At 39.5% G+C, this 13308-nt stretch overlaps 2 protein-coding genes across 2 annotated transcripts; one reads left to right on the top strand and one right to left on the bottom strand.

Annotated features, from left to right (window-relative positions):
- Positions 1-6591: 6591 nt before the first annotated feature.
- Positions 6592-7997, top strand: LOC111787877. Its single transcript, XM_023667967.1, has 2 exons — positions 6592-7444; positions 7518-7997. The coding sequence occupies exons 1-2, from the start codon at positions 6604-6606 to the stop codon at positions 7832-7834; spliced, it is 1158 nt and encodes a 385-aa protein (XP_023523735.1). The 5' UTR covers positions 6592-6603; the 3' UTR covers positions 7835-7997.
- Positions 7966-13084, bottom strand: LOC111787875 (protein SMAX1-LIKE 6-like). Its single transcript, XM_023667963.1, is given in 4 exon segments — positions 7966-8801; positions 8804-9859; positions 9953-10193; positions 11596-13084. Coding segments are annotated over 4 exon segments (3189 nt in total). The 5' UTR covers positions 12774-13084; the 3' UTR covers positions 7966-8087.
- Between the last annotated feature and the right edge of the window lie 224 nt (positions 13085-13308).

Raw genomic sequence — 13308 nt, 5'->3', positions numbered from 1 at the left:
TGGACAACGATCAAGGTCAGCTCCACCTAATTGATTGTGGGTTCTCCCTATAGAACAACAATGACCTAGGACAAGATGCTTCCAGTAGACTGAACATATTAGGATCATGGGCAGCGATCAGAAGGGTCAGCTCCACCTAATTGATTGTGGGTTTTCCCTATAGAACATGTTTATTTGCACAAATCTACACTAGAGTTAGCTCCACCTAATTGATTGTGGGTTCTCTCTATAGAACATGTTCCAATAGACTGAGCATATTAGGATCATGTGTAGCGATTAAAGGGTCTAGGTCTTAGTGCTTCCAGACTAGGAAAGACTCGAGGTAAAGGGTCTAGATCTTAGTGCTTCCAGACTAAGAAAGACTCGAGGAGTCAGATTAGAGTACCCTGAAGCCTAAAGTCCGTGTAAGTCACCTAATTGCCCTAAGTATCTTTTTAGCTTTGATTGGGTTGAATAATTATAGTAAGGAAACAAACTAAATATATTTATGAGGTTGATTCCAAAGAAGTATGAGAGATTTTGTGGATTTCAAATGTTTTTTGGGATTTTGTAATGTAATGTAGTGATATGGTCTGATTTTGATGTGGTTGGGAGGGGACCATACTCCCATGGGAGAAAGGCTCTGTAATCAATCCCTTCTTTTGTAGGTCATGTGTCCCACAAAGATCGGGGAAGAGAATCTCGACCTTACTATTTGCTATCTTTTAAATGTTTTAATTTGTGGCGGTAGCTACATCTATGAGGTTGCATATCGGACGATGGTTCGCTTCCCAATGATGGTCCAGCATACGCTCACATTGCTGCTGAAAAATCAGCCGAATGAAAGGAGCACGTATCATATCATGGTGTACGCGTCCATACAAACACATATTGAGAAAGTATCACATTCAACATGCATGAAAACCCGTAATTTCAAATCATTGTACATGGTTATGATGCACATATTTCCTTTCGTTTCACGACATAAAGTTTTTACCGAACATGCATATATATCCACATGGCAAATCTTTCATTATTATCATACATGACTCATCAGTATCTCATTAGACGTAACATGAACATGATATCATTACATATATAGATTGACATTCCAGAAGTACATGCATCATATAATATTCATAAACATAACATAATATATAACATCAGAAAATCAGATATAGATGGATGAACTGAGTCGGAAGGTATTCCAACGGTAAGTCAACTTATTTTGTTGGTCAAAGCCGAGTCCCATAACATCATATCCATAACATCATTATAAAAATTAATTCACCTAATCCTTTACATTGACCAAACATTAGCTATACTAACCTTAAATGCCCCAGATTACGTCAAAATGGCTCCAGAACAATCAGAATTTGAACCGAATAAGCCGTTCAAGCTAAGGAGGAGTCGTCGAGCCGAGCAGATTCAATGTTGGAGAGATGCACGTGGGTCACATTCTAGGTCGGGTCTCGGGTCTCGGGTCAGTGAGTTGAGAGATTTATGGGAGTGGGAAACAATAATTAAAAAAAAAAAACAAAATTTATAGCTTTAACCATTTTATTACAACCATTAAAAATGTATATTTCAATAATAGTAATAATTTGGTTTATTTGAACAGAATTATAAAAATAGTATATTGTGTAAAATAAGGAACAAGACATGATTAAAAAAATTCATGAAAAACATTTGTTTTATTAAAATATAAAAGAAAATGGAATTTTTTTAGAAAATAATTTAATTTATTCATTAATATTTAAAAATAATGTGATATTTATATAATTAAATTAAATAGTAATAATAAAAAAAAAATTAAAATTTAAAATATAGAAAAAAATAATTTAAAATTTAAAATATATAATAATATAAAATATTCAATAAATGATTGGACGGTCAAGATGGATGGAGAACAAAATGAGTGGTTGATTAGTGGAGATGGGGACACATTGTGGGGTCCACTACTCACTAGTCCTTTCACTTTCATATTTAAAGTTGTTGCTTTTTTCCTTTTTTTTTTTTTTTTTACATAAAAATAAAAAAAAATAAAAATAAAAAACTCTTTTCATATTTATTATTATTAATCGAGTCATAGTAAGTAACATCTTTTCATTTTCCAACCCGATCTGATCCATTCGTTTGTCAAGTTGTTTACCTAATCAAACATTTCTAGAACACTTCTAATAGAGGCAGATATAAATCGATAATTAGAGGTGTTAAGCTTTTTATCATCCTAGCGTTGAGATATTTTTTTACAGGACCTCCCCTACTGTATCGTCACTGCAGTAGAGTTTAACCACCAAGTTCGGGATGGATTGGTGAGGTTCCTCTACGCTTAGGACACTAGAAGATCAAACCATGAACGAAGAAAGGCATGAGAGAAAAGCATATTGGCTAGTGATTGTGAGGGTCGCGGACCGACTATAAAACCCTGTTCAATAAGTGGAACGCATTAGCTGTCCCCTATCCGGTTGGGCAATAAGGATCGGAGAAGGGCAATCACTCATTCTTAAAACCAACATTCTTAAGACCAAAGAGGTGGGCGGGAAAGGGGGAAAAGCTCTCTGTTCCTGGTTCTCCTATAGCTGGATTCTCCGGAACCACAAGACTCCTTAGTTAGAATGGGATTCCAACCCAGTACTCGGAGAACATAAGTGGGTTTCATGGAATATTTTCAATTTTGTGACGATTATATCCTTCACTTTCTTCCTCGTACTTTTAGTTAAGTTGTAATTAAATAAACTATAGATTTGAAATTTAGATCTCAAATTAGAACATATATTTTTTTTTATTTAAAGTTTGAAGATTTTATCTCCCAGACCGATACACTTTATTTGTTCGATTTTTATTATAATGAATCTGCATATCATAGTCGGACTAAAAGTTTACATTTTTAGTACAACCTAAATATTTAGGTAGCTTAGTCTATCGACGAAGTGAAGATGTCGATTTCAAGAACATGCTATGGAGTCCTCAATACAACACATTGCATACCGTACAATCATTATACAGAACTCGAATTGAATTTATAAACTTAATTTTCGCAAAAAACAACGTTTGAGATACTTTTTCTTTGATCGAATCTAACAAAAGTACATAACACTAATAACCTAATCTTCTTTCCTCTTTATTTCTTTATCTTCAATGCCAAATGAGAGCCATCGAGTTCTATACAAAAAAGCCCAAAACACCAAATCTCGAGTCTAGCCCACCTACCACAATCAGCTCAGACAACCCAACGGGACATTAAACTTTCAATTTTATGTCTAATAAATTCGTAAATTTAAAACATTAACGAACAACACAAAAAGTTTAAAAACTTATTGAACTCATTCTAAGCTAAGATTTTACGGATCGAAAAGACTACAACAGTACTTTATATACATCAAAGTCCATACCCTTTACCCTAAAATTCAAATTTCTAAACAGAACATACAAACATGGAGAGAGCAGAACAGAGCAGAGATGAACAGAACAAAAATCTTGTTCTTACCAGAACTGGTCGGTTTGGATTAACTGTATAATCTTCTGGTCCAACCTTGCCTGTGGAGTGGTTGCTGTTTGTTTGTCACCATTTTCAGCTGCCAAACACAAGAGAAACAGGAGAGAGAAAGAAAGAGAGAGAACTTTGAGTCAGAACACACACAGCCACATAACAAGTCAAGCTTTGCCTGTTCATATTCATTACTCCATTCCCAATCCCCAAAAAAAGAACTCAGATTTCAGCAATATAGAATGATGATATGTGTTAATGAGAACCCTTTGTTTACTTTAGGCTCTTATGGATGAATGATTACAAACCTAACCATGAACGAAGAAAGGCATGAGAGAAAAGCATATTGGCTAGTGATTGTGAGGGTCGCGGACCGACTATAAAACCCTGTTCAATAAGTGGAACGCATTAGCTGTCCCCTATCCGGTTGGGCAATAAGGATCGGAGAAGGGCAATCACTCATTCTTAAAACCAACATTCTTAAGACCAAAGAGGTGGGCGGGAAAGGGGGAAAAGCTCTCTGTTCCTGGTTCTCCTATAGCTGGATTCTCCGGAACCACAAGACTCCTTAGTTAGAATGGGATTCCAACCCAGTACTCGGAGAACATAAGTGGGTTTCATGGAATATTTTCAATTTTGTGACGATTATATCCTTCACTTTCTTCCTCGTACTTTTAGTTAAGTTGTAATTAAATAAACTATAGATTTGAAATTTAGATCTCAAATTAGAACATATATTTTTTTTTATTTAAAGTTTGAAGATTTTATCTCCCAGACCGATACACTTTATTTGTTCGATTTTTATTATAATGAATCTGCATATCATAGTCGGACTAAAAGTTTACATTTTTAGTACAACCTAAATATTTAGGTAGCTTAGTCTATCGACGAAGTGAAGATGTCGATTTCAAGAACATGCTATGGAGTCCTCAATACAACACATTGCATACCGTACAATCATTATACAGAACTCGAATTGAATTTATAAACTTAATTTTCGCAAAAAACAACGTTTGAGATACTTTTTCTTTGATCGAATCTAACAAAAGTACATAACACTAATAACCTAATCTTCTTTCCTCTTTATTTCTTTATCTTCAATGCCAAATGAGAGCCATCGAGTTCTATACAAAAAAGCCCAAAACACCAAATCTCGAGTCTAGCCCACCTACCACAATCAGCTCAGACAACCCAACGGGACATTAAACTTTCAATTTTATGTCTAATAAATTCGTAAATTTAAAACATTAACGAACAACACAAAAAGTTTAAAAACTTATTGAACTCATTCTAAGCTAAGATTTTACGGATCGAAAAGACTACAACAGTACTTTATATACATCAAAGTCCATACCCTTTACCCTAAAATTCAAATTTCTAAACAGAACATACAAACATGGAGAGAGCAGAACAGAGCAGAGATGAACAGAACAAAAATCTTGTTCTTACCAGAACTGGTCGGTTTGGATTAACTGTATAATCTTCTGGTCCAACCTTGCCTGTGGAGTGGTTGCTGTTTGTTTGTCACCATTTTCAGCTGCCAAACACAAGAGAAACAGGAGAGAGAAAGAAAGAGAGAGAACTTTGAGTCAGAACACACACAGCCACATAACAAGTCAAGCTTTGCCTGTTCATATTCATTACTCCATTCCCAATCCCCAAAAAAAGAACTCAGATTTCAGCAATATAGAATGATGATATGTGTTAATGAGAACCCTTTGTTTACTTTAGGCTCTTATGGATGAATGATTACAAACCGAGTTGGAGGCACTTTTGAGCTCTTCGAGATGGAAGGAGAGTTAAGAATATAGACGTTGTTGAGCTCTTCGAGATGTCTATATTCTTCTTCACTTCCATGGAAACATACAAACTTAAATGGGTCCTATCTGTTTAGGAAAAGCTAGCTATCATTGATTACACAATGAGTTTGATGCTCTTCTTACTCTAATGGGTCCCCTTAATCCCTTTTACATGCTTATGGTAGTTGAGTTCTTCGAGATGTCTGGACTCTTTTGTGAGATCCCACGTTGATTGGAGAGAGGAACGAGTGTCACAGTGAGGACGCTGAAGCCCAAAGAGTGGTGGACTGTAAGATCCTACATTGGCTGAGGAGGAGGAGAACGAAACATTCTTTATAAGTGTGTGGAAACCTCTCTCTAGCAAACATGTTTTGAAAACCTTGAGTGGAAGCCCGAAAGTGAAAACCCAAAGAAGATAATATCTGCTAGTGGTATGCTTGGGCAGAGTCTGACACTGAGCGGTGTACCAGGGAGGACACTGGTCCTCAAAGGAAGGTGGATTGTGAGATCCCATATCAGTTGGGGAGAGGAACGAGTGCTAACGAGGACGCTGGAGTCCAAAGAGGGGTGGATTGTGAGATTCCACATTGGTTGAGGAGGAGAACAAAGCATGCTTTCTAAGGGCATGGAAACTTCTCCATAGCAGATGTGTTTTAAAAACCTTGAGGGGAAGCACAAAGAGAACAATATCTGTTAGCGGTGGGGTTGGACTGTTACAAATGGTATCAAAGTCAGACACTAGACAGTATGCCAAGGAGGACGCTGGGTCTCGAAGGGGGGTGGATTATGAGTTCCCACATGGATACGAGAGAGGAACAGGTGTCAACGAGGACACTAGACCCCAAAAGGGAGGTGGATTATAAGATCCTACATCAATTGAGGAGGAGAACAAAACCTTAAGGGAAAGCCCGAAAAGAAAAGGTTAAAGAGAACAGTATCTACTAGCAGTGAGCCGTTACGTAAACGGGCTCATATTCGAAATCAACAGTAGCTGTAAGGCTAAATGCAATGAGATATGGTTGTTTAAAGGTTTTGAAGTGAAGTGGGGAAGCAAGAAAACTGAAGGAATTGACCCCTCAAAAGTGGAAGCAGACATAATCCTGGCCCAGCCACCATAAATAAACTAGAACAGCCAACTTATTCAAACACAAACCCCGCCACTTTATCATTCTCTTTCTCACTTTCCATCATATGCATTCAAATTTTCTTCTTTGCTTTGTTTTCTGTGATTGCTTGCTTTACCACCAAAAAAAAGAAGAACACATACACATAACCCTTCTTACTTTTGAGTGTTTTTTAACTCAATTTCATATCATACTAACCTCAAAACTCAGCATGAAGTTGTTGTTGCCTTCTCCTTCTTGCTCTTCCACTTCTTCCTTCTCCACTTCCAACTTTGATCCTCATGTCTGCAACCCCAGAGCTGCAGCAGCTACCCCCAGCTGCCTTTCGGGAATTCTCCGCCGAATTCTCTGCTCCGGTAGCCTCCCGACGCACCCGTCCGATCAGACTACAGAAGAAACCAGCTCATTAAAGTCTGAGGACAATGTTAAGAACGTGGGTGTCATCAAACACACAAATGGTGGGCTTGAGGCCAAGCCCACCGCTGGAATTGTGGCCAGGCTGATGGGTTTGGATACCATGCCAGATATGAAGCAGAATTGTAATTCAATGGCAAGAACTCAATCCATGAACTCTGTGGAGCATTTCTACAAACACCTTGAAGGTAGACATAAAGGGGTTAGATCAACACAGTCGTTTCGAGAGATACCCACCTTTCTCGAGCTTGAAAATGAAGATTACTTCATCCTAAGCTTCGAAGGAGACAGCAAAAATGAAGAACTCAAAGCGAAAGCAAGAAGGCATGGAGAAGAAAAATGTAAAAACAGGGGAAGCAACAAAACAGAGCATTCTTACGTGAGAAAGACGAAGAAGAAGATATTCAATCCAGAAGAAGCCAATGAGTTCGTCCTAATCGATTTGAAACAAAAGAAGAAATCAAGAAAAAGAGTCTCAAGAAATAAACCAACCTCCAGAATTTCAACCAAGGATCGCCATGGCAGAAGATCAACAAGGAAGGTAGAATCAGAGCAGAGCTCCGACGAATTAAGCCCAGTATCAGTTCTTGATAGCAGTGAATTCCTCCGAGATTCTGAAGAAGCAGCCCCATTATCAGGTTTTATTTCGCTTTCTTCAACAAACCCTAATTCAGATTCTTCAATTTGGTTCCTTAAATCGCACTCTTTCAGGAGACGCCGCTTCGAAATCCCCCGTAAACAGTCGAAGGAAATTATCACCGGAGCTCGAAATCTCTCAGCGACCGTCTCGCAACGACGATGATTTGATAATCAAAGAAGGAAACCCCGCGAAGACGAAGGCGATTGAAGAAGAGATTTGTAAAATAACAGAGATGGAATTGGGGAAATCGAATTGGAATTACAGGAAATTTTGTGAAGAACATGAAGAACTTGGAGTTGAGAGTATAATTGAAGGCTTTGATTCGTTCATTCTTGAAGGATTGATAGAGGAATTTGCAGAACAAATGTATGATTCGATCTTCATCTGAAGATCAACTACTAACATGTAAATTTTCGAATTATAGTTTACTAAGTTCACCAAAAATTGAACCGGAAAAACAAAATCCTGTTCTACATTCTGATTTCAAATTGTATTTACAATTTGAATTTGAATTCGCCGTACGAACAAAGAATCTTTCCTTTGAATTTTTAGTTCAAAAGTACACAAATTTCTGAAAGATTAAATGCTAAAACTCGGATTATACAAATATAATAATTTACATTACAAAAAAAAAATGTAGTTCAATTCAAATTGATCGTAGCAGGTAGAACAACACCAGCTGCTTGTTCTTCAACTACACCATCTTGTTTACAAACAAGTTTGATTACAGAACCAGACCCCATTTGGTACTTCTGTTCTGCTTCCACAAAGCTTCTATGAAGAACAAGCTCCACCCATTCTTCCATGGCTCCTTTCTTCTCTGATACCCACTTCGCTGCAAGAATTTGGACGACTATTTCGTACTCGATCTCCAATACGACCTTGTTTCCAAACACCCTTTCGAACTGCAACCGTATTTCCTTCACTAGCTTCTCCGCTGCTTCGTCGAAATCATATGGTTTGAACACGACCTTCTCGTCTACTTGTTCAAGGAATTCGTCTAGCCATGTCTCCGAGCCTTCTGATATTGAGTCGCTATCACAATCACTGTAGTTGGGTTCTTCTTCTTCCTCTTCCTCGACCTCTTCCACTGGGAGATTCAAGTCTAGGAAGGATTTCGACGAGGATGCCTTCTTCTGCATCTTTGAGTTCGTTTCCCTATTTGTGGATTCATGTAATTTTCTCTTTTTCAAGAGGTTCGAGCCTCCATGGGCGGATGTAATTCTAACGTTCGTGTCGTTGTGTTCATTGACATCACTCGAAAAACCTCCTATTAGTAATTGCATTTGACAGTTCTTGGCTGTAAGTATTCTCTCCTCGGAAAATTCAGTCTGTACATCGAACGTTTTGTCGATGTTTTGTTCCTCGATGTTGTCACGAAAATTGTGTTATTTATGGTAATTTGTCTCCCGTGTGAATCTGGAAACTTACCGGTCGTGATTGCCTGGGACAAGCAACTCTTGGCCCGAACGTCGGCCTTGTCGACATTCTCAAGGAGGACGACCGAAGAGGGTTTCTTCCTCAACTCCCCAGCAACATAATCCACAACGGTTTGTCCACGAAACCGCTCGTCGTAACCATCTAATCCTCCACAGTCAAAGAGTGAGTTCGGTCGGCGATCATGGTCCTGTGAACCGAAATCGACTGTGATAAGGTTTTCTCTTCTTCCGAACATCAACTCAGCAAGAGCTATCGAAATTTTACGCTTTCCTATCATGTCGGGACCAAGGAATGTTAGCCAAATATCTTGCCTTGAACTCGAGCAATGCCGCCTTCCGCTACCACTCCGACAACGAAGAATGGTTTCGATAATAGAACTTATGGCCTTTCCTTGCCAGCTAACTTTTTCAATCAGCGCATTCCAGAGTGGCTTGAACTCTCTCATATCAACTGGTCGTCGTCCAGCGTTCAGATCAGAGCAACCGGGCGATTGGCCCGGGTTATCGTTGCTTAGCCTACACTCTGTCCGACTCCCTAATTCTGAAACTTTTCCCTTGTTCTCACCAGCTGATGCATATAACGACCCGAGACCCAGATCAGTGGTAACCGAGAAGACGGGTGAGGGTAATAGTTTATCAGAGTGAGGATGCCGTTCTGGAACAACAGTTCTCGGTTGGAAACTATCGGTGTGAGTGTCGGAAATCTCCGATATCAGCCTGCCTTGCTTGTTATGCAAGTCTCTAGATAACCTCGGATTTGTACTTACAGATCTTCCTCCGGTTACAGATGACGGTTCTTCACCACTTCTATCGTGATCTAAAGCAACTCGAGTCGACTCAAGAACCATCCCATGCCTAGTATGTGAAATGTCGAGTTTCGGGAACCGTTGCGTTTGATGAAGACGGCAGATATCGTTCCACTTCTTTTGCAGTCCAATTAGCTTATCACTCAATGTACTTGTGTCGTCACTGGTCTGCGCTGGATCAAGTTCATAAGAATGTAATTACTCGGGAGTGAATCGACGACACGAAAAGTTGAAGAAATTTACTACGAAAGAGTAACACACCTTACACACATCAAATTCCTTAGTTTTTGCATCCGGTTCAGTCGTTGGTATATGTAAGGAACTTTCAGTGTGTCGACCGGGGAGAGTAGTCGATCCTGGCTTCCATATAGCAGCAACTTCCTGCTCGTATTTTTCGGTGCATTGATGACAGCGAGTGAACTGATTCAAACTGCTTGACCGACTTGGGAAACTCGATTGCGAAGGGAAAAATCCACCGAATGGGACGAACGATCCCATTAAACTGCAAATTACAAGCATGAACGGTGAGATCTATCATATACATGATTCGACTCGAATATCAACTTGTAAAATGTTTGTCCCTAACTTACATATAACTTAGTACACATCTCGAAGTTGTCATTAATGACTAAACTTATTGTTTTTCAAATCCTCAAGCACTAAAATGAACGTTTTAAAAGTTAAAAGACAAAAATGTTGTATGAGATCCCACGTCGGTTTGAGATGGGAACAAAACATTCCTTATAAGGGTGTGGAAACCTCTCCCTAGTAGACACATTTCAAAATCGTGAGGATGACGGCGATACGCAATATCTACTAGCAGTGGGCTTGAGCTGTTACAAATGGTATCAGAGTCAGGTTCCGGACGGTGTATCAGTGAGGACGTTGAGACTTCGAGGGGAGTGGACTGTGAGATCCCACATCGGTTGGAAAGGGGAACGAAACATTCCTTATAAGGGTATGGAAACCTCTCCCTAGTAGACACATTTTAAAACCACAAGGTTGACGACGAGGAACAAAACATTCCTTATAAGGGTGTGGAAACCTCTCTCTATTAGACACATTTTAAAACCATGAGGTTAACGGGAAACATTCCTTAAAAGGGTGTGGAAACCTCTCCCTAGTGGACACATTTTAAAACCGTGAGGTTGACGGCGGGGAACGTAACATTCCTTAAAAGGGTGTGGAAACCTCTCTCTAGTAAACACATTTTAAAACCGTGAGGTTGACGGCGGGGAACGAAACATTCCTTATAAGGGTGTGGAAACCTCTCCCTAGTAGGCACATTTTAAAACCATGAGATTGACAGCGGGGAACGAAACATTCCTTCTAAGGGTGTTGAAATCCCTCCCTAGTAGACACGTTTTAAAACCGTGAGGTTGACAGCAAACAATATTTGATAGCGGCAGGCTTGAGTATATCCGAAAGTTAAAGGACTAAACGGATATTTTGAAAGGTTAGGGAGCAAAATAGAACAAAAGGGTGAAAAAGTTGAGGAACCCAATAGAAAACTACACGTAATATAAAGTACAACTTTATTTTATAAACTTTAAAACATCCCTTCTTCAATAAAATAATACCTGCATGTTCTTCAAAAGAACAAGAAACAAAAAACAAAACATGAAGAAACCAGATCTAACAACATTATAATAACCCCTTCNTAGCTTGTATGATCATTGTATCCACCTGAAATTAGTATAGAAAGTGAATTACGACAATTTGTTGGGAAAAGATGAACAAACAACCAAAACACAAAATGACCCTTCATCGCTATCATCATCTTCTTCATTGATAGCAGATTATAAAAAGCTCAGATTTCAATGATATCCAAGCAGCTAAAGTAATATTAAAAAACAACCCATTTGAGCTAAGAGTAGCAGCTATAAAAAGCTCAAGAAACTCACCTGGATTTACCTCCAAACACATCCACCATGGACTTAGAAGTTATGGGAAGAACATGAACATCCCAATCCTTTTCAATGGCTGGAAACCGAACCCGAAACTTCTCGTGCAGCTCGTAAGTTCCCACAGCTCCAATCAACCAAACTCTCCCATTGTGAAGTTTCAACAAAGATGTAAGTTGAGATACCACAAAACTCATGCCATTGCTATCATCATCTTCTTCTAAGCTACTCAATTCCCCATAATTCACTACCAAACCAGGCCCTGAACATTGCTGAACCATCTCAGAAACCTCCTCAAATTTCAATTTGACACTCTCTTTGCTTCCATTTCCACTCACAAATTCAGAAATCTCCTTCTCAATGCAAACTACCCTTAATCCAGAAAGTTCCCCTGGAAGAACATCAGATTTACAGCTATGAACACAATCAGTGAAGCTCCGGAGAGCTTCAACGGCGTAGACACCAATCAATAATGGATTCCTCTGTTTTTTCCTCACTAAAACCTCACCGATTCTTCTGGAATTGGCATCGTTATCACTATTTCCATGGCTGCTAGTGAAAGGGAAGGGGAAATTCCGGTGACCCACATCGGAATCCGGGAGATTACAGAGGAAAATCGGAGGGAAACGACCGGAACGGGAGAATCGGGAAGGATGGTGAGAGAGAGGTGGATGCATTATCGCTAATTTAATGTCGCAGCTTCGAAACCCAGCTTCACCAAAAACCCTACTCACAATCGGATCATCAAGAATCGACAAAATAAAATACTTAAGTTCTACCTTTAAAATCGAAGGGGTTTGTTGCTGATTATGAATCTGATAGAGATGGAAGCTATCTGGGTGTCGCCGTTGATTAGCTTGGGATCGTTTGATGGCGGCCATGAGGGAATTCGAAATCGGTGGCTCATCGGAGGGTTTAGAGGAAGGAAGCCGATCGAGAGACACGCCGACGGACAAATCGAGTGCTCGGAACTGGAGGCGTGGAGGGTACGCGCAGCTATGGGAGCGAGAGCAGGCATCGCGAAGAGCAGAGGAAGGTAAAGACAACAAAGCGGAGACAGCATGAAGAGAGGTAGTTTGAGCGTGGCAGCGGCGGCGAGCAACGGAAACAGCATCATCTAAAGCCCTGGCCGCCTCCTCCGTCAAGCATTGCCTTGCAGCGCTCACCGGCGTCGGCATCGCCGGGCAGCATACGAAAAACCCCTTTAAAATAAACAGAGTAGAATTGAAAGTCCTGTACGGCGGCGGAAGAAAGAAACAGAGAGAGGAAAAACAGAGGTGGGAATCTGGTTATTGGGTGATTGAGGTCGATGGAGAAGCGCCGGACGGCAGCGGCGGCGGATGCGACGGTGAATGGGTGGACGGCGGAGAGAAGTGAGCATAGATTGTTGGGGTTGTAAGCAAGAAAAGATGGGATTTAGACACAAAATTTGAGAGATTTTTTGGTTTTTGTTTGTTGATAATAATAATTTAGAGATCTTTGGATTTAGATGCCGTATCCACTTAACCAAATGGACCAACTATTCAACTGTGGTGCTTGGAAATTGAGGGGTCCCTTTTTTTCTTTTTCTTTTTTCTTTTTTTTTTTTTTTAAATTTATTTATTATTTATTCCATTATGAAGTGAGAGAAAATTGCCTCTATTTCTTTTCTTTTTTTTTTTCTTTTTTTTTTTTATAAAATATTTATTCAAATTTGTTAATAATAAATGGGTC

This window comes from Cucurbita pepo, chromosome LG02 (genome assembly GCF_002806865.2).
Source record: "Cucurbita pepo subsp. pepo cultivar mu-cu-16 chromosome LG02, ASM280686v2, whole genome shotgun sequence".
Taxonomy (NCBI): domain Eukaryota; kingdom Viridiplantae; phylum Streptophyta; class Magnoliopsida; order Cucurbitales; family Cucurbitaceae; genus Cucurbita; species Cucurbita pepo.
Note: the sequence above shows the minus strand (reverse complement) of the source record. Positions and strands in the feature narration are given on the sequence as shown.